At 43.7% G+C, this 21,203-nt stretch overlaps 1 protein-coding gene across 3 annotated transcripts; it reads left to right on the top strand.

The window, feature by feature from the left end:
• Positions 1 to 2,500: 2,500 nt before the first annotated feature.
• On the top strand, positions 2,501 to 21,203 carry shdb (Src homology 2 domain containing transforming protein D, b). 3 transcript variants are annotated; one of them, XM_026305452.1, is made up of 9 exons: positions 2,501 to 2,695; positions 3,342 to 3,723; positions 5,545 to 5,695; positions 8,415 to 8,636; positions 15,718 to 15,795; positions 16,444 to 16,618; positions 18,113 to 18,232; positions 20,471 to 20,567; positions 20,688 to 21,203. In XM_026305452.1, exons 2-9 carry the CDS (start codon positions 3,391 to 3,393, stop codon positions 20,715 to 20,717), a joined length of 1,206 nt encoding a protein of 401 aa, XP_026161237.1. In that variant the 5' UTR covers positions 2,501 to 2,695; positions 3,342 to 3,390; the 3' UTR covers positions 20,718 to 21,203. The 3 variants fall into 3 exon arrangements, with proteins under 3 accessions (XP_026161237.1, XP_026161236.1, XP_026161238.1); XM_026305451.1 differs by having other exon boundaries at positions 20,471 to 21,203; XM_026305453.1 differs by lacking the exon at positions 15,718 to 15,795 and having other exon boundaries at positions 20,471 to 21,203.

Consider the following 21,203-nt stretch of genomic DNA (forward strand, 5'->3'; position numbering starts at 1 on the left):
ACGCTCGCAGAAATAAACTGAAGTCACTGCTGCCTGGTGGACACCAGCAATGTGCCCGCCCTGACCGTAAATCAACCAATCAGCAATGCGCAAAACGCCGGATCAGCGTTTGATTGGCGGTGATGGATGACATGTTGTGTGAGTCGCGAGCAGCACATCTGGAGCATATTTAACGACGTGTGCAGATGTGCATGGCTGTTATTGTGTGTTTAATAATCTATTGTAAAATGAAGTTTCATTGTAGAGTTTGTCATAACTCAACGCGGGGAAGTTCCTTGTTTTGGATATTGTAGCCAATCACAGAAACGTGAAGGGAAATTTAACCAATGGCAGCACAGGGAGACCTGAACCACTGGGTCCCACTGAGCTTATATGCGTAATTCATTTGGCATTTTACAGACACTGGCATTAACATGTCTGTATTTAGTACACTGAATGTGAATGGATACAAATTATTTGACAAATTACAGTCCAGAGCAGAGAGAAACCTGCCACTGTTGGAATTTCTAAAGGGCACATGCAGCACGTAGGAGCCACCAGCTGGGGGCAGTAAATGCAAAGCAGATGAAACTAATCAATTACTCCTACAGGGCTATGTTACCATCTCTTTAATTAAAGACAAACACTCAAGACTATATTCAGATTGAACAAGTGGCTTTGAAAGATGACCTTGTTAATGTGCGTCTGTACATGAATATCTACAGGCAGCGAACAGCTTCAGAAAGAGCAGCGTGTTTGTATACCTCTAATTTCATAAGTGCTGTTCACCTGGGAAAGAGCAATATCTGACTGAAGCCTGAAGCTCAGGGAAAATGTCACATCCATATTTAGCGCCTTATAACGAGGAAGTCTTATTAATTCTCTGAACTAGTCCACAGCACCTTGTTGTTTCCGTTCGAGTCAGTTACATCTTCGGCTCCTATGCAGCAGTGTTTAGTTTGCATGGAAAAACACAATGACTTTCTGCCTGTATGTGTCAGTGATTATCTCGCTGTGAGAGATCCCCATTTTCCATTTCAGATTCCCTCACCTCTCCCCTGCGCTCCACATGTGTCGTCCTCTTCCTGAGTCTCACAGCTTGCCTATCTTTCTGGCTCTGATTTTCCACCTTTGGATCAGTTTTACTGTTTTTTCCAACCAGTGCTGGCACACACCCTGGTCAGGATGGAAAGAAAAATTTAATGTATGTCCAATATGTTACTTGCTCGTAGGGGGGTTAGGGGAGGTGCTGGACTGAGAGGACTGTGAAATTGAAAAAAGGGGAGGAGATGGAAAATCGAGCAAAGATTACAGGTACACTCAGAAATGACTGGAGATAAAAATGGAAAGGTAGAAAAGAAAAGAAGAGACAGTAGAGTTTTTGGTCATTTGAGAAAAAAAAAGATCTTCACTTGCGTATATGTTTATTTTGTAAGCAAATCATCTTGAAGGATCAAAGTCTATAAGCTATTGAACAGATAGGCCTTTAGCACAACATATTGATCGTGTTCCCACATGATAATCACTGGTTATTAAAGTCTGCTCCCATGAGATCTGGCTCTCTTCTTGAATAAGCCAAACAAATGAGAAGGACACAGTAGATGAGTTGTCCGAGGGTTTACAACCCTCAGAAACGAGTCTGACAGGCCATTATGCCATGAAATGGTTCCTGTTTTCAGATTAACTCTTTTGCTCTTATAATTAATTGGAATTAGACTACAGACCTGAAAGATAAACAGAATCCTGATGGACTAATGAGGTGATAGTAGTGGGGGTGGATTCTAGCACGGTGACCTCATGCAGTCTCCCACTCCAGGGAGAAAGTGAGCTCATGACTGTCGTAAAGAAAGAGGCATTTACAGTGTTTTAACAGACTTAGATGGACCTTTAGCCGCTGCGGCACACAATCCAATTTGGCCGCCTGGACTTTGGGCAATGGCACATCTGTGAGAGGATGAAACACACTGGGGGGGTTCAAACAAAAGGGATACGGCTTTGTTTTTCAGTCGGAGTGGACAGGCCTCACTGCCCCTGTCATCTGGTCTGTATGATACAGGCAGGATTTTATAGCTACACTTCTGTCTTAACTTCACAAGGCTGCTCATGTTGCCCAAAGGATGATGGGATTTCCCTCCTCCACCAAACCCTTTTAAGAGAAAGCAGAAAACAGTTTAGTTCAACCCTCGGGCTTTGTTTTGCAGTTAGTCTCTACGTTCCTTTAGGAGAAAAAGCCAAATCATAAAAATAAACCCCACTGAAGCCAGACTATAAAAACCTCCAGTGATGTCACGCAGATAAATAATGCACATCTTTGTGCACATTGGAGCTGCTGAGATTCTGACAGAGGACATGTCTGTCGTTGCAGCCTCTGTGATGTGCAGATATTTAAATGAATGAGCAGTCTGCTGACTGCGAAAGGGAATAGGAGGCTGTTCCACTGGGAATGAAGCACCTCCCCTCTAATCGCTCGGTTGACTTTCTGTCGGAGCTGTAGTTCTCCTCACTCGCACGTTTGCCTCCGTCGCCACAGGAACTCTGATACATCTCAGTGCTCTTGTTTTGTTTCCAGAACAGCGGCTGCTTTTCTTTCTTCTTGTCCTGTTGGGGAATAAAACGCGTGAGCAGAGGAAGGTTTTTGTCGCTGCTCTGTGCCCAAATCGACATGAAGAAACGCGGAATAAAGCATCCAAAGTGGCTGAAGGACTGATCAGCGTTGGTAAGTGAGGGTGCCACCGCAGCGCAGACATTACTGGGGTTTAAATCCAGTGGTTTGGTGAAAAGTTTAAGAGAAATTGCTTCCTCTCGGGCTGCGTTTAGTGTGTTCCGGATGAGCCTGCGTTGATTCTAAACTTACTGTGTTTTTATCTTGGTCAAAATAATAAAAAAAAGATGCTTGAATTTAATACAACTTCGATTTCTTTGTTACCATATTACTTTAACATTTTTCTTCCTCGTCTTTGTCTTTCCAATTTTATCAGCGTGCTAACGTCAGACTTGAATGCAGGGGTGTGAAATGTAATTGCAGCCTTTGGGCAAAGTCCAGATGCCAGACGTTACTGCTCCCCGCGTAAAACAAAAGGCGTGCGTAAAGCCCAGCTAATGGTGCAGTTGGTGTCTCTTGGGTGAATGTAAACCCACACTGCGTGTGAGTCCGTGACACAGTTTTCCAGACTAAATATTGTGAGGGGGTCAGGACCTGTGGATTAATTCTGTTTGAGAATAGGAAGAGTTTTAATCTGTCATTTCTCAGCGAAGCACAAACGCACGGAGCAAATTCAGAGGTTACACAATCTCATCTGAAATAAGTAGTAAATAATAACCCCCCTTGTCTGTCCCTGTCTGTCCCTGTCTGTCCCCTGCAGCCTCCTGCACTATCCATCACACACAAGTTCGTTTGGAAGCAGAGTCGTGATGGCCAAGTGGCTGAAAGACTACCTGAGCTTTGGCAGCAGGAAGGTCCCTCCACAGCCGCCCACGCCAGACTACACTGAGAGTGAGATCCTCAAAGCATACCGGCTCCAGAGGGACCTGGACTTCGAGGACCCCTATGAGGACCCTGAAAACAAGCCCAGGGGAGAGTCGGGGACTTCAGACCCTGCCACACCTGTTTACGGGTCTCCCATGAAGTCCTCCAGTGTGGACGTGAAGTCTCCTAAACACAGACTGATCAAAGTTGACTCCCAGGAGCTGGGGCGCACCAAGATCCTCCTCAGTGCCATCTCTTTAGAGGACCAGCAAGAGCCTGTAAGAGCCTCCCGTTTGCTTCTTGTCTTTGCGGATATACTGAGCAGAAAGTAGGTGATTGCAAATTAAAATTTTAATGTGGCTCCTGACTTGTGAAATGGAGCGAGCAGAAAGGATGAAGGGAAGACACATGAAAAAAACAGAAACACCGTCCCACCTCTCTTTCATCCCATTTCAATCACAGTGGCAGCTTTATTGATCAGACTCCGTAAGCAAGTGACTTGCAGCAAATAGACATTGTTTACGTAAATCACATTACATCCCACGCGCCACATAAATTTGCTATAGGTGGAGAAAAGATTTATTGATGGCTTGAGCGGACCGTCAAGTTGGAGAGCGTCACAGTCCCATGAGTTTATGTCCTTCCATAAATAATGAATAGGCTTTGGTTTTTCAAGCTGAGACCCCCTGCACGAGCACATGTTAGGGGCCATATACAGTACGACCTATGCTGATGTGACAAGAGCCACAGGGAGATATAATTTCTCCTTTTTAGTGCTGTTTGTCACCTCACGGCTGCGGTGCTTCCCTGGCCATATGAGGCGTGCTCTTTGTTCTGTGGAGAACATACAGAGTTGGCAGATGTTGAGAGCTGAAGTAAATGTTTTACAAGCAAATGGTTCTCACATTAATTCAGCTCACATATGCTGAGTAAGTCGAGGAGTATTTCAGGGTTTTCAGTGATGCAGTTAAATCCATGACTCCACTCATGGAAAATGCTACAAGTGCGAAAGTCATGAAGTGGATTGAAGTAATAGTCTTAACTGAAGTCAATAGCCCTCCCTCTCCACCCCACTCTCCTCCTGCTCTCATTAATTTCCCAGGGTTTGTGGGAACATCCGCACTCTAATTAACATTGCAGATTCCTGTGCATCGATAGATAACCTGTTACAGAATCAACATGGGATTAGGATGTAATTTTGCAAGGGCGTGTGCATATTTAGCCGGAATGTGGTTCGCAAGCCTCGCTAGAGTGATTTTCTTTGTCAGAGAGGGAGCGAGAGAAGGGACACGAGCACTTTGCCAAAGGGTGTATGTCTTTGTAGATATGTGCACGTGTGTGTTTGAGTGTATGTGTGTGTGTGTGAGAGACCATATGGCTGCCTTTGTAGCTGTCTGTGTGCCAGCTGACCACTGTTTTTCTCCTGCGCTTGCATAAAGGAACAAATGCTCTCCACCGACCAACCAGCTCGCTCTTTACTCTCTGTCCTTTCTGACAGGATGGGTTCCTGCTATAGAAAACTTTACTTTAATGTGGCACAATATAGATTCTTCTTTAAGGCTTGAAAGCGGGAACTATATTGTGTAGCATCTAAATATACACAGCATTGGTGTGGTATTGTGCTGCTGCAAACCGAAGGTGCTAATTAGTGTCTTGATGACACTCCAGAAGCATTTTGTCTGTAACCAAACATATATTTAACACATCATTCAGCTGGGCTGTGATTGCTTTAGTGTTGAGCTGCATTCTCCATCTTGGGTCTTGAATAAGGTATTATCTGTCTTTAGCATTTATCAGAAGACTATCAGAAAACAGTCAGGTTTTAAAATGCTTTTATTCAAGTGTTTCATTTAAAGATGTGAGCTTTTTGCTGCTGTGCTGGATGAAACACATTATAGCACATTATAGTCTATAGATTCTAGCTATTTTGTGTATTATGTGCCTGAAAGACAAAAAAAAAAAAAAAATCAAAATGATTATTTTTCTTTACAAAGTAAAAAAAAAAAATGTCAAGGATTATGGTTCCCCGTGGGAAGAAGTTAATATTCTGCAACTAAAGTCATTTTGCCTCCAGAGTAAATGTGTTCTTTGTCCTTTAGGTGGTGCCGTCTGCTCCCCTGGCGGGGGACACGGATTATTCTGACCCATTCGACGCTCGCTTGGACCACCGGCCAGAAGCAGATCTGGGACCTGTTCCCTCTGAAAATAATGGCTACATGGAGCCTTATGAGGCCCAGAGGGTCATAACAGGTCAGTGGACTCTTGCTGAACATCAGTTAACGTTAATATGGTCTTTCAGTGAAACACGTTCTTATCAAAGGAGGTATGATGTTTAAGTTCCTGTCATTTTTCTTTTTATTGCTTTTATTATGTATTTTAGTTTCTCATTTTTGGTTATCTCTGTCATTTTTACTCACCTGTATTGAACCCATACAAGGACTGCCTTTGTACTATGAGAGTAAATGGAAATCTGAAGGGGTAAATTCATAATATCAGGTATCATATTGCATTTCAGGCACGCGAAATGACACCATGAATAAAATATGTAGCTATCATGAAATAAGATTATCTCATCAATGATCTTTAATATGTCAGCGTTTTTTATGAATAACTGTGACTTTCTTTAGTATTTGTCTTTTTTGCTGTAATGAAACATGTTTGCTGAATTTACTGAATATCCTTATTTCCATATTTTCTGTATTATAGAGACAAAGAGCTGGTGTTAGTGTTGCTTAGTAAATTTCTGTTTAATTGGTAAATTTGTCAGTAGATAGTTCTGCAGTAGACAGCTAGAACTGTCCCCTTCACTGTGTTCTGAGGTGATCACAGCTGGGTCAGTGCACAGCCACACAAAATGCCCCTTTAGAGAGTCTTTCCAGTCTCGGACTTTCCCTCCTACCATGCAGTTTTCTCCCTCACAGGCTAGCTCACATCTATCGTTTTCTATTTGTCTCTGCTCCTGTAACATCTCTATCTGCCCCTTTCCCCTGCACTCTCCCTGGTGTGTCTCAGTCATTTAGTGTAAAAGCCCCCCCCCCCCCCCCCGACTGCTCTCTCTCTTCGTCTCAAGGGCTCTACCCAGCCCCGAGGAAAGTCTGTCTCTCTAATCTGTCCTTCAGTGAATTTTATGTCCTGTCCTCTCTCCGTTGTCACTTACTCTGCCTTTTTGGTGGCCAAGTGAAGTTTATAATCTCAGCGTTAAGTAGATGAAACGTCCTATTCTCTGCTCAAACTGAGAAACCTTACAAAAAAAAAAAAAAAAAAAAGAAATCTTTTGTCGCTGCAGCTGGATGGAGCCATTGGAGAGATTACATCCACAGCAGTGATGGTGGAGCATTTGGCAAAGCATTGTCACAGCTCTTTTATTGACTTTGAATTGAGCCTGTCACTCCAGGGCTGTCTGTCTGTCCGTCTCTCGCTCTGTTTTGAGATCAGAAAGGAAATTATTTCTCACAAAGACACATGCCTTTTAGATTGCACCATAGGTGGAATAACACCTTTAATGCTTGTTTTGTTTTAACTCTTGTGTTTGGTTCATGAGAATAAAAGATTATTTCTCTGTTTCTAGTTCTAACACACATCTGTCTGCCTAAACACTCCGCAGCCCTCCCCATCGTCATTTCCTTCAATCTCCAGTCCTTGTCACCTTTCTGTAAAATTGCCATTTTCTTTACCTGCTACTTGTTTTTCCCTCTATCATGTTTCCTATGAGTTTCTCATTTTATTTCCTCCATGTCTGTTTTTATCTCTCTGCCATCTTCTCTGTCTCCAAGCTGCCTCTGACACAGTTGGTTCCCAGCACAGGTAGAGCAGCATTCATCCCCGCTGTTCTTCTGTCTCAATGACTTAGCATCAAACGCTGACAGACCCCCCCAACGCACACACACACACACACACACACACACACACACACACACACACACACACACACACGCACACGCACGCACACACACACACACACACTCTTTCCTTTTGCCCTCCTTATTCCCTGGTTTCCTCCGTGATTCCCTTCCCTTTCCTTTTCCTACATCAGTTTGCTCCTCCTCCTCCTCCTCCTCTCTCCATTGCCCCTCCACCCTCTTCTTCATAACCTCAGAGCCTTTCCCTAGGGCCTCCATTCGGTCGCCATGGTGACTACAGAGCCGCCCAGTTCCAGTGTCTTGTCATATGAAGGTTAAAGTTTTACTCTGCCTTTCACCAGTGAACCTTTCCATTTATTCCTGTTTCCTTCTCACGTGAGTGCATCTCTGTGACGGGGCTGCTGGCTGTGGACACAAAATATTCATACTCCTTCATGTTTTCTCCACTTTTCACTTTTCTGTACCACCTGCTTTTTCTAAGGGGATATTTTTCAGGTCAACTTATCAAAACACCGCTGCTGATTGCAGATTTTTGCTGCAGCTTAGAGGCTTCAATCGATGCATTCAGAAACCAGATTTCATCCTCCAGCTTGTGTCAATAGTCTTAGGCTTTTATCTCATGGCCATATTTGACTCCACATAACAGTTAAAGGTGCTCAGAAGCATTTCTTGGTTGCAACCTACTGGGAAAGTGATGAAAATGTTAAAAGAAGGGACCATGGGTGCTGTTGTGAGCTGTGCTAACAGTGGATTGATGCTGGGATTCAGGATAGGCGAGAGGAGGGAGGATGGGTTGTCTAATATGTTGCTACTCAGCATCTAGCCCAAGGCCTTTTTAAGCCCTGCCATATGAGATTCTGAGCCCAGAGCAAGCTGTGCAAACATCATTTGTCTTTCTCCTCAAATTCTAGTCATGTCAGAGCTCAACAGGCGTTTTGTGTTACCGTGTAGTGCAGAATAATGTCTGTCTTGTGTTTAATCTCATTATTACTGGCAAATGTTATTTCTACGTGATAACATTTTTTTGCAGACTGGTTGCAGGTGCATCCCTGAATGTTGACGTGCCTGCGTCTATATGAGTTTGTGTTATTTTGCCTTTGGTTTAACAGAGCTGCAGCGTGGACCAGGAGGAGCACGGGTGCGGGGTGGGGTGCAGCTCTATGACACCCCCTACGAAGATAATCGAGGCCAGCGCCTGGGCTTGGTTTATGGAGAACCTCAGGAGGAAAGCAAGGAGAGCAACAGGCTGCCACAAGATGATGAGCGGCCAGCCGATGAGTATGACCAACCCTGGGAATGGAAAAAGGACCATATCTCCAAAGCTTTTGCAGGTAATGAGAAACATAATGATCATATTCTGACTGACTGACTAAGCCTATTTACAAATCTAGGTCCAATTATCTATGTTGTGATTTCTAGGCTGAAAATATATGGCAGCTGTTCTGAAAATGTCAAAATTCATTTTTAGAATACATTTAGACAATGTTTAGACAGTTGAGCTCCTGAGTCATGCTTTATAAAACTGCTGATTCAATGTATATTAAAACTGCTAATTTACAAAGCAGATGCCAGAGTTTTAAAACATCAGTGAATCACATCATTGTCTAAACTAATCCTCATTTTTGTTGCTTTTTTCTGGCTTTTACTTCCAGGCCCGATCGATACTCAAAGCTTCCCAAAATAGTTTTGTTTTTTTTTGTTTGTTTTTTGGCAAGCACTGGGGTTGTGCGGTTTAGACTAAACACAGCTGTGTAGTAGAAAACATTTTTTACCAAAACACCCAGTTTAATCTCCTTTGCTGGCAATGCTCCATTTTATTAAAGTGCCTTTAAGCCAAGCAATGCACGAGTCCCTACCACCTACTGTACAGAGATCTCCTGAGCTCCTGGAGCTTCTGGTCGTTAATCAGAAACCATAAGGTATTACACAAAAACCTGCCTTTCTTAAAGCAGTCACTCAATAGAATTAGTGAAAATTGTTAAGCCCAGAAATCGCTGTGCAAAGGTCAGAGTATTCCCATGAGCACACACTGAGCCCTGCTGCTGATATTACATGGTGAAATTCTCATCTTACTGTCCTGACCTTTAATGTAGTGTCTCTCCCACCATCGTCTCCGTGCAAATGACACACACCTTTCTGTCGCTTTTACTACACTTGAACATCTTCTTAGAAATATGACAGACCATCATCACAACAACATGTGAGATGTTCATCTGAATTTAGACAGGTGTGTGTGTGTGTGTGTGTGTGTGTGTGTGTGTGTGTGTGTGTGTGTGTGTGTGTGTGTGTGTGTGTGTGTGTGTGTGTGTGTGTGTGTGTGTGTGTGTGAGAGAGGCGCAGAGATACAGTAGCTGTCATCATAAAGATCAGGTTAGCAGAGGAACAAACAGAAGCCAAGGCTCATTTCTCTTTTATAATCAGCATGTTATCTGCAATATTGTGAAAATACTTGGCATTGTGCATGATAATGATGTTTTTTTTTGGTTTTTTTTGTTGCACTGACAGTGCATGTCGCATTTTATCCCATTATGTCCCATCTACCGAATATAATTGGAGAGAGAGAGAGAGAGAGAGAGAGAGCCTAGTGCAAGTAAGAGAGGCAGAGAGGGAAAGAGAAACAGAACCAGAATGACAGGTCATTTGGGACTGGATCAATGTAAAGCATACCAGGCCAAGTTGGCTTAATTGAGCTGCATCTCCAAGTCACCAAGGTCAAGGTGATGGGATAATAAATCAGACTTGCTTCGTGTGCTCTCCATTCCCGCTCTCCTCCTCTCCTCCCCTCCTGCGAGCCTGACACCCCCACCCCCCAGTTAATTACATGGCTATGTGTGCATGACCGATCCAAGGCTAATAAAAGAGTCATGGTCAGCACACAATTATCTGAATAAACACACACATACATACACTTATTCAGTTTGTTCATGCTCAAATCACATTAACCAGAAGAGCAGCAAAGAGACCTTAGCTTATTTGTGAGTGGAGATGATTTCAACAAGAGGTGCACAACAGTTCATTTAAAAGCCGGTATCACCTCTTATCACCTGCGTAGTATTTAATCCTGCTTTAGCGTTCTGTTTTGTTTTGTTTAGTGGTTTTTATTGCACTCGGGACCTTCCTCTTTGTGCCACGTACAGTACGGACTCCTGCAGAGGAGCTCTTACAGCACCATTAGAGATCACAGTGGAGGAAAACGCCTGTGCACTGAGTTGTCTGACCCCTTGTTTTTTCCATTTGGAGTCAGCACTCTGAGCTGGCATTGTGTCTGTCTGAGCAGACCAAAGCACTGAAGTGTAAACACACAAACAGTATTTTCCATTCTCACATTTAATCCATATTCCCAGACCCTCTCAGCGTTGCTAGGCACAGCCCACATGCGAGGGAGGGAAGAGATGGGGAAACGAGAGAGATGGAAAAGATGGAAAGAGGAGAGAAAAGAGATGAGGAGGTTTGAGTGAGAGAGATAGACAGGGGAGAGACTGTAGTGAAAACTAGCTGGGGAGAAATAGTAAGGGCCGTCCAAGGTTATGGTATGTTTGTTGGCAGCTCGATGGATGTTTGTGGAGGCCCAGTGCTTCAGAGGGGAGGGGCGTTGAGGGGAATTAATGATCGGGGGCTATGTCAGGGTGAGGCAAGTGGAGAGGAGGGGAGTCATGGCCACTGTGGCAGGGTGCAATCAGTCATCCACTAACACAGGCACACTCTTTCACGCATAGACACACCATCACAGCAGCAGTGACAGGGCTGTCCGCACAGCCCCCCCCCCCCTGGATGTGACACACTCACTCAGATAACCCACTACAGGGAGCAAGGGGATGAATCGCGATCTGCCAGCATGCCAGCAGCCCCTCATCATCACCTACACGCACACGCACACACACACACGGATTCTCAACTAGGTTTCCGGCACTGATTATCACCAGGCACCTAATTTAAGTGTGAGAAGGGTTTATGTGCATTTTGGCCCAAATGGAGGATAGATGGTATATGGATTTGGGTGCATTGTATTCATAACAATGCTTCTGAGTGTGATTTTCACAGTGTATCCCTGCTTGAATGTAATAGCCTGGGTGAATATTGTAAACTATCAAAAACAAACTTGCCTCCAAAGCTTTTGATTTGTTTTCCACTGGAAAGGTGGGGCAGGTCTACGTTGGTCAACTCTGTCGGGGTGAGTGTGGGTGTGCCCGCTCATGTCCAACCGAGTGCCCCCGAGTTGGACCTGACAGGACCCTTTTATTCTGGTAGGTTTTAATTACAATGTTCGATAGCTGTCACCAGTCACTGCGATGCAGCGTGAATTACAGAAGTCATTATTTCCTGAAAGTCAATAGAGGGTCCAGCAGTGAGAGATAGGCCCTGGAGCCGTTGAGGACCAATTAGTGAGCTAATGAAAGGCACCATCTCATTAGCTCTGTGATGGCCACACCTAATCAGCAGATGATTGTGTGTTTCAGGTATTTCATATTTTACATTTTACAGGAGCCTTGAGACATATGATGCATATAATGGCTGTGTGTGTGTGAGTGAGTGGACACGTGACGAGAGCAGCAAATCAGCTGGAAATCTGGATGGGGAAGGTGAATGAATAACATTGCCACCCTTTGCAATTACTATTATGGTGCCATTGAGCAAAGTACTTATCCCCCACTTGTTCCAGTGCAGCTGCTCATTAGGCAGCTGCAAAAGACTGGGGCTGAACAGGGAAGCTCCTCAGTATGAATGTGTGTGTGGCGAAAGGTTTTTTTGGGGACAGTATTAGTTAAATGCAGAAAGACATTATAGGGGGAATTCTTGTGATCCTATAGTTTTGAATTTCAAATGTATCCAGTGCAGTAGATTTCTAAATCCATTCTGATGAAAACAGCACTGTTGGCTGGATGCTGAAGGCTTTAAAGTGTTAATGCAATGCAAAAGCTCAGTTGAGCATAGCTTGCAAAGACACCTCATGTGCTTCTGCTTTGTGTGGATGTCCTGCTCTAAACAGGACAATACAAGGTGTATTTGGACTGAGTGTGTGTCCCTGTAAGAGCTTAGATGTGTGTGTGTGTGTGTGTGTGTGTGTGTGTGTGTGTGTGTGTGTGTGTGTGTGTGTGTGTGTGTGTGTGTGTGTGTGTGTGTGTGTGTGTGTGTGTGTGTGTGTGTGTGTGTGTGTGTTTGTGTTTGTGTTTGTGCAAACATTTAAAAAAGGAAAAATTAAATTACCCCTTCTGGTGTGATGCTGCTCTCTGTCACTCTGAGTAGGCCCTGGGGGCATCTGACCAGCCTCTTCATTAATTTACTGGCTCAGTGGAAGAACTCTTGTCTCCCTGTCTTTCAGCCTTGCTGCCTTTTTTTTCCCCCCTCTTTGTCACATTTCTTCCTAATGCCCCTTCTCTCTTCCCCTCGCTGACGTTCTTTCTTCTTCCTCATGAACCTTTACTGACATTAATGAAAAGGCATGTCCTTTGTGATTCCCTCTTGCCGACCAGTATGAGATGGATGGAAGAAGAGTGTTGCAATTGAGGAGTGGAGCAAGGGAATATGGGAAGCGAGATAATGCCCCACTTAGATGGAGATAGGCAAAAGAAGCATGGGAGAAAGACGGGGAGAGCAGCAGGAAGCCATTGGGGAATGGATGTAATAAATGCCTGGAAAATGAATACACAGAAAAGACTGTCAAGCTAAGTGTGATGCTTTTAAGATTAAATTCAAAATGTGAATCCTTACTGTGTAAAAGGATGTTGTGTGAATGCATGTTTTCTTTCTTCCTTGCAGTGGCATAATGGCATCAGGTGGTAATTGTCTGTCCTTATGGGGGCCATTTTGCCCAGCAGAAGGTCTTTGTGTGTGTCGAGAAGACGGGATGCCAAGGCTGTTTGAAAAACAGATGTCTTCATTAATGGACCTAATGAAGCTGTTCTACCGTCTTTGTCTGCTCCTCCTTTATTCCGAGGACACAGAAAACAGCTGGTGCGTTTGAAAAATCAGTTAGCTGCCACCCAAGGCAACGTGTGCTCTGTGCAACACAGAAATGCCAGTCGAGTCTGGCCAATCTAGTCTGCCCCCCACACCCCCCATCTATTTTCTGCTAATTGTTAACAGGTAGTTGAGGCACCAGGCACATGGGAGATTTTGGCAGATCACTAATGACTGAATTGCTGTCACCTGTTCGCGTTAAAATGGGAGAGAGAACAAAGGAAAGATACACACTTTTGTTCTAGCATATATAATAAATACAGTGATGCAGATTGTAACGTAGTGAACTGAGGCTGTGAGCAGTGATGTGGTCGTGTCTTTGTCCTTAAGCTGCTTAGTGTGTCTCATTGTTCTGCTGCTGGAGAACAAAGCTGAGCACTAACGGCCCTCAGTCTATGACAGACCCACACGTTACCGTTGGATGTGAATGGGAGCCAGATGTTCCCTGTTAGTGAGTGACATGCTATGACTGTGTGTTACTCACACTGTGGGGACCAGAAACCTATTTACACACTCACATTGTGGCCTTCCTCACGGGGGCCATGTGTAAATCACTAAGTCTTGGTTTAATGTTGAGGTTTGGGGTAGGTTAAGGTTAGTTTTAGGCAAGTAGTGGTTATGGTTAACATTTAGGAAATTAATGCAAGTCGATGTAAAGTCCCCAAAGAATCAAAATAAATGTTTGTGTGTGTTCGCACTGGAAAGAGCTTCCAATTTTTAAGTTAGGCAAACAGATAAAAACACTGGTCCTGCTCAGCTTGGTAGAGTCTGCAGGTTTAGGAGGAATCCCCCCCCAAAATCACAGGAAGCACATTGGAATTGTAATAAATATAGACCTGCTTCCACTGTGTATTTTGATTTAGATGGTGGCATTATTCATATAAGACCTGTGAACTGACTAGCAACATATTTATCATACACCATCACAGCAAAGGTGAACTTTGAGTTGTCTAGTCAGGGATTTACTTACAGCTTCAGTGCAAAGTGAATGGAATCAGGTAAATTAGCAGTAGCTTGGTCCAAATGACCAGGCCCTAGTGGTGTGTAGATGAGTGATGCTAATCATTTCAATGTATTGTGAGTGGATCAAGAAATGACATGGATGTCAGAAACACATGTACTGTTAAAAATATCTTTCTCTTTAAAATGAAGACAAAATAATAATTGTCTTTGCTCTCTGTCCATCTTGTTACTCTTCTCTTGATTTCGTGCGCTTCTCATTTACAGCCCTTTTTCCATGCATCCCTGTCAGTTTTGCTTGAGAATTAGAGGTGTGAAATGTGATGTGGTGACGAGCAGACAGGCAGTAGAGTGTGGCAGTGATGGTGTGTGTGTGTGTGTGTGTGTGTGTGTGTGTGTGTGTGTGTGTGTGTGTGTGTGTGTGTGTGTGTGTGTGTGTGTGTGTGTGTCGCTATGTGTTTGTAGACCTGTGTGCTTGCGTGCATGTTTCCCATTGAGGGGTGCCAGGCCACACTTTAATCCTGGCTTCAGCGGAGGTGCGGCCTGCTCCAGATGGGGCCATTGTACTGCACCATGCATCAATAATTCACAGAGAGCCAGGGAAAGTGGCGAAGTGTGTCTGCCTGCTCAATAATTAACCAGGGAGGGAGAGAGGCATGTATATACAACCTGGGTCTCTCTCCAAACGCCCATTCAAATGGCCTTTGATGTTGTGGGCCTGGGGGGGTCTTTGGATTTGTCGGCTCATTAAGACATCACCCCTCTTTTCCTTTTATTTGTTTTGTAATCCTCATTGAGCAGGAGCTAAATGTACAGTGTGAAATATGCAAATCGCATATTGTGTGTGTGTGTGTGTGTGTGTGAGGCTCCAGTAATGACTGTTACAGTAGATAGTTGCCTACCATGGTAGATAGTAATGAGCTATTTTCAGTTCTGTCTCACAATGTACCTTCTGCTGCTCTCCTGCTGTAGGTAGGGCAGAGAATGGAGCATGATTCTGCCCCCACACTCCACAGTTTCTCTGTTACACTGTGCACTGCATTGCACATTAAGTCACATTTTGTTATTATTGCATTTACGGCAAAGAGACAGTTTCTTGAAGTGTATTTGTTCAGATGTCTATAAATAATGCATCCACTGATCTCTCCTTTCCGATCTCTATCTTTGTTTTCTTTGATCGTAGCTCGTCTGGTAAAGAAATGTAAATATAGAGTGGGATGAAACAAGGAGACAGGAGGTGGAGTATATTATTTCTCTTCAGGACAGGAGGTGTATTTAACAACATTTCATGATACCACGTGTGTCATCTGCACACACCACCTTTCCCACTCACTTACACCTCTTCCACATCCTCATTTATCACTTACTCGCTCCTCCTTTAAATCATTAAAATCTTACACCCAACTTCATCACCCACCCACTTCCGTTAACTGTGTTCAAACCCATCTGCTGTTTTCTCACTCCTCTTTTTTCCCAAACCCTCCCCGCTTTTAGAAATGAGGGAGTCGTTGGAGTTGCCCTGGCCTGCCCCTGTGGGTCAGCTGGAGGAGGAGCTCCCCGTCAGAGAGCAAGGTGCCCTCTAACCCTAAACACCATCATCCCCCTTACCTTGCAATCCTTAATCACCCCAAACACACACATGTAGTCCCTCTGACCTCCGTGACCCAAACCGTTGTCCAACATCTGCTCTGTCACCCTGAACTCCCACTAACTGCATCTGTTCTTGCCTGTTGCAGCTTTGGGTGTTGAAGCTTTCTCTTCTTACCATTTTCCCTTCCTTGCATTAACCAAGCATGGAAAGCTCTCTGTAAATTAGGATGTCTGCTGTGATTATATCAGGATACTTAGTAGAGCTGTGGTGCGCTTAATGTTTAATTATACGTTCTTTGGATTGGATTTCACCAAACTCAGGCATAAAAGGGGCAAATAATATTTCAGCGGGTCCATGTAATTTGCTTCAGAATAGAATCAGTATAGTCAATATATACTGTCCTGTACTGGAAGTGCATCAGTGCCAAGCAGAGAACACGCCAACTCCTTGTGGTCATGCTGACATTTTTGTAGTCTGTCCTGCTGTCGTCCAGTGCAAGAGATCTTTTTGCTGCATGCATCATTTTGCAATAGTCAGACGTCCGATGTTTACCCAGTTCTGGCTGTGAGGTTTTATCCCTTTTCATCTAAGCACTTAAATAACACGACTCTGTCCCTGTTTGCCAACAGTGCAGTTTGATGGTGCAGAGTGGGACCGCTCCTCATCACCCACGGAGAAGCTGCGACCTCCGGGGCCCAGGTCGAGCCCGCTGGCAGGAGGAGGAATGAAGTTTCGAATGCCGCCGGAAGGCCTCACAATGGTCGGGGAGAGAGTGGACCCTACTCTGCCTCTGGAGAAGCAGGTGTATGTATCTGTCTTCTATTAAACCCATACAAGCATATATCAGTTTCAGTGTTTTTGTACTTCTTGTGACTAAAGGCCACAGTCCAGTTAAGATTTAATCCGATTGAGAGGCTCACATGCTGACTGAGCACTCCCTTTGCTTTGAGTAAAATGTAGAATAAAGAAATTGTCTTGTCTTAGAAGAAAAATAGCAGTGAGACTTGTATTTGTACATGTAACTATGTAAGTCTAATGTGTAAGATTGAATATGTACATATGGTGTAATCAAGTATAATGAGGCACATGTCACTGCAATATAGGATTAAATTATGAAGTTCACATGCATCAGACAAACCTGGGATGTGCAATTATTTGTCCATGTAAATGCAATTAGCATATAGTATTAATCTCTATACATGTCTCCGATGTAACACACATGAGTTTATCGTACAATGTTATCAGAGAGTAAAGGTTGGGCTTTGATTATATGTTTGAGTGGAGCTGTACATTTCACAGTGAGGCCAAAAGCTGATTTTTTTTTTTTCTTTTGGCACGACTTTAATCTGTGAAGGGCGTGGACACATTAAAGCAAAACAGTTATGTGCTTCAGCTAAGCAGCACTCATTCAAGCTTACAGAATTGCGAAAGGTTAGAATGAGAGCTAATTAAGTCAGAACATTAAAAACACACATTTACTTTGGTCTTGTAATTTCAGACATCATTGGTGTAATTTATGTGCTGTTTCTATGCACATACAGGGCCATTTTACTAATGAAATCCAAGCATGACACCTCTTAAGCACACATAAACATACACACACATACGACACACATGCAGAAATTGACTTGAGGATGGTGGTTGATTATTCTGCCCCATTACTTTCTGATGATCTCTTAAGGGCTGTTACGAGCCTTGTGGTTTCTTTTCGTTCTGTTTAAAACAGAGAAGCAAAATCACTGTCAACCTGTGGCATTCAGAGCACTTGGCCAAGTCATTTCTACGAATATCTCATAAAATTATACTCGATAATTTATCAAATCAATCTTAATAACTGTTCATCCCCTAATAAAAACTTTGGTGAGCCCTCAGAGTAAAATTTTAATTTGATCTTCACTTTAATTTATGAGGAAGTACAGTAACTGAAAGCACAGCACTGTCAAAGTTCAGCTTCACAGAGCTGCTCACATGTCTGCAGACTCTTGACTCTAGAGTCTTGTTGCAGCTGATTTTATCTGTTTGAATATTCTGTGTGCTGGTAGAAAGAGCATCCTCATTGTGCTCCAGTGCAAATATTAGAATCCACACAGCCACGACGCTGTTACTTTCATTTGATCAAATATGCAAATAGAGGCCAGATTCGTCCCAGTCATGATTGTCACACTGAGAGAACGGAAGATTAAAGATTTCTTTCTGCCACCGCGACTTTGTGCATCAAAAGTTGTCATAGTATGTTGGAATCACACTTAATGTTCCAGTTTGTATAATATCTTAATATGTGTGTTTGTGCTCCGTCAGGTGGTACCACGGGTCACTGTCTCGTTCTGAGGCAGAGTCGCTGCTAACGCTGTGTAAGGAGTGTAGCTACCTGGTGAGGAACAGTCAGACCAACCGCTCTGACTACTCCCTGTCCCTACGGTAAGACGTGGGCACACACACACACACGCACACACACACACACACACACACTAGCTGACCTACCACAACAAGTGATGAAACACCCGAGCGCCTTTAATATCATTCTCAGATATTCAGCGCTACAATTTAATTGCACACCTCTCAAATTTTTGATGTGTGACTGAGGAGTGTGTGAAGTGTGCATGAAGCCACCTGAGCTACCAATCTCATATCTCAGTCTCCCACACCTCTCCATCTGTCTCTCACCCCTCTCTCTCTCTCTCTCTCACCCTCCCTCTGCTCCACCATCACTTAGGATCATGGCAGTTCTGATTCCTCTAGCAGCACTCATTTGCAGGGCACAATACTGCTTATCTGGTCAGATCTCTCCTTTGTAATTACTACCATGATCCATCATCCCGGCCTCACACCACACATCGTCCCTCTGTTCTCCCCATCTCCTTGGCCTCCTCACCACGGCCTTCCTCCTGGGCCCCAGAGGGCCATCTAAGTGGTAATCAGGCAGGTAGAGCACACTTCAGTGCACACATCATCCTCCCCATAATCACTAATGAATATGAATTACCTTCTGCGGGCCACACAAGAAGACAATCAGGGAGGGAAGGTGGAGAGGGAGAGGGCTGGAGGGAGAGAGGGGAGAAGGAGGCGCAGAGTGTCACTGTGTTGTGCTGACATGTAAACAAGCTCATGCATTGCTCATCTGCATCAGTAGAGCGGACACACACACGTACACACACACACTGGCACATTTATTCAAATACCAAGGTCACTACTGGCACTGGTTTGGAAAAGATAAAGTCTCCTGTGAAACTACATCTGTCAATGTTACTGTACTTTGTGTTGTTTACAAAGAGGAGCTGGTCTTCTGTGAACTAGAGTGTACATCACAGAATATCCTGGCACATTACGAAGGGAAATTCTTCAGTCTCCAATCATCATAAAAGGAAATTTGGGGTTCAGCAGTGTATCTTCTCCGTTCCTATCAGCAATAATAGCTTTGTACTCACACTGTTAATTGCTGAGATCTGGGAACATCATATTACTAAAATGAGCTAAAACAGACAAAATACTGCAATAATTAGGGTTTCAAACAAAAGTTAGTCAAAGTTACTGCTGAAAAGACAAAGGTGAATGCTGAAGTTATTGTCCAAATATATGAACATCTATCAGTTTGACCTCGAACTTCCTTTTCACATTTTCACTCAGTCACACAGTTTCCTGGCTAATTGCTCAACTACTTGTGTTTCTTGCCCTGTTTTTATCATCACAGATAGAGAAGCTATGCAAAAGAATGAAAATAAGCCCATATTTGAAATAACCAAGACTTTTCATGCTCTTTATCAGGGTGTTGTGAGTATACAGGTTGGTTTGTAGTGACACAGAGTCATGATGTTAGTGTAGCCTGCATAAAAGCATCCATGTGTTTTTGTCATTGTGGTGTTATCGCTCTTTGGAAAAAGTGAACCACGCCTAGAGTATTTTAAGATCATGATATGAACAATGGAAGGAAAGACGAAGGTTGTTTAATGCTGACAAAATGAAGATCCACTCTGAAGTGAGTCAGCACTGAAACAGAAAGGGCTGGCAGCTTTAAACCAACATAAATATTTATGAAAGAGGTTCATAAAGTAGGATCTAATGTACCATGAGATACGGAGTCCCCTACAACAAACAGGAGCGGATGAAAGCACAGTCAACTCTTGAGTGCTGACGCATCTGACTCTGAGCTCTGGGGACTAGTGGGCCGATCGTGAACTGCCTGTTGATTGGCTCTTTGTAGTCACAGAGAGTGTTTAGGTTGCATTGCTCTTTAAATTTAATTTGGTTTACAAGAACAATGACAATTATGGTGACTAGTTTCAGCCCTTGTCTTTCCCTTTGCTTCTATAATTAGACATACATCATGACTGGCTGGCTGGCTCTTAAAGGGGAAGTCCTGTCATGCCTGTTTGGACTTTAAAGGCGAGGGGCCAGTGTCGTTCTCTCAGCTATAAGCCACTTTCACAGCCCGGTGCTTGCTTTCTTCTCTGAGCTTGTGTTTCCCACTCATTCATCCATCCTAACGTCCCTCCCTTGCTAATTTGTGACAGTGTGTTACACTGTTAGATTCATGTGCTCATTTTCACTGTCATGTGTTGATGCATGATGTTTTATGTGCTCCACATTTCATGTCATTCTTTTTGTTCTGTCACTGGCTTTATCATTTTCTCATGCTGTTTCTGTTTTCTCCCCCCACAGAAGCTGCCAAGGTTTCATGCACATGAAGTTCACTCAGTGTAAAGACGGCAAGTATGTGCTGGGACAGAACAGCCCTCCTTTTGACACCATCCCAGAGGTGATACACTTCTACACCACACACAAACTCCCGATCCGAGGGGCCGAGCACTTGTCCCTGCTGTTCCCTGTGCTGGTGCAGACACTCTGACTGACTTGGACTCTCTTCTTGGACTTCCAGGAATTCATTTCAAATCGGACAAATATTTGAAAGACTTTTCTCAGCAGTGTGCCAGTGCTCTTTACTTGTTGGACCAGACTACTTTGGATGATTCAACACACCGCTACACTAACGCCCTCGCCCACTGCTGCTGCTGCACCAATGCCAGGGGTCTCTAACATCCAGGAGAGGTGATTGATTTACATGAAATGCAATATGTTGAACTTTAAGACACCTTTGCTGTAACACTACTTTCTTATCTCCTTGCTGAACCAAGGGGTCTTTGGGACATTCCTCATTACGTTTCTTGTACAGCAGAGAAGGTTAGTAGAGCTGTAGTTGGCAGGAAGCCGATTCTGAACGTAACTCGATTTTACACTGCAGAAGATTGAGACTGAATTACTACTGTTTCACAAAAATCACCTCATCGTGCTAAAATATTGCTGTTGTTAGGTGAAAACCTTGCAAGATATATTTTGTTGATTTTTCATGTTTATATCAGGATCAATGAAATAAATTGTACTGTATAAAATTTTC

The sequence above is a fragment of the Mastacembelus armatus genome, chromosome 4 (assembly GCF_900324485.2).
Source record: "Mastacembelus armatus chromosome 4, fMasArm1.2, whole genome shotgun sequence".
Classification (NCBI taxonomy): Eukaryota; Metazoa; Chordata; class Actinopteri; order Synbranchiformes; family Mastacembelidae; genus Mastacembelus; species Mastacembelus armatus.

What these genes read in the sequence shown, in the direction of transcription:
- shdb (XM_026305451.1), top strand. Translation starts at nt 3,391, where the DNA reads ATGGCCAAGTGGCTGAAAGACTACCTGAGCTTTGGCAGCAGGAAGGTC. An exon ending in TAGAGGACCAGCAAGAGCCT is followed by an intron (nt 3,724 to 5,544) that starts GTAAGAGCCTCC and finishes TTTGTCCTTTAG; the next exon opens with GTGGTGCCGTCTGCTCCCCT. An exon ending in CTGCCTCTGGAGAAGCAGGT is followed by an intron (nt 16,619 to 18,112) that starts GTATGTATCTGT and finishes GTGCTCCGTCAG; the next exon opens with GTGGTACCACGGGTCACTGT.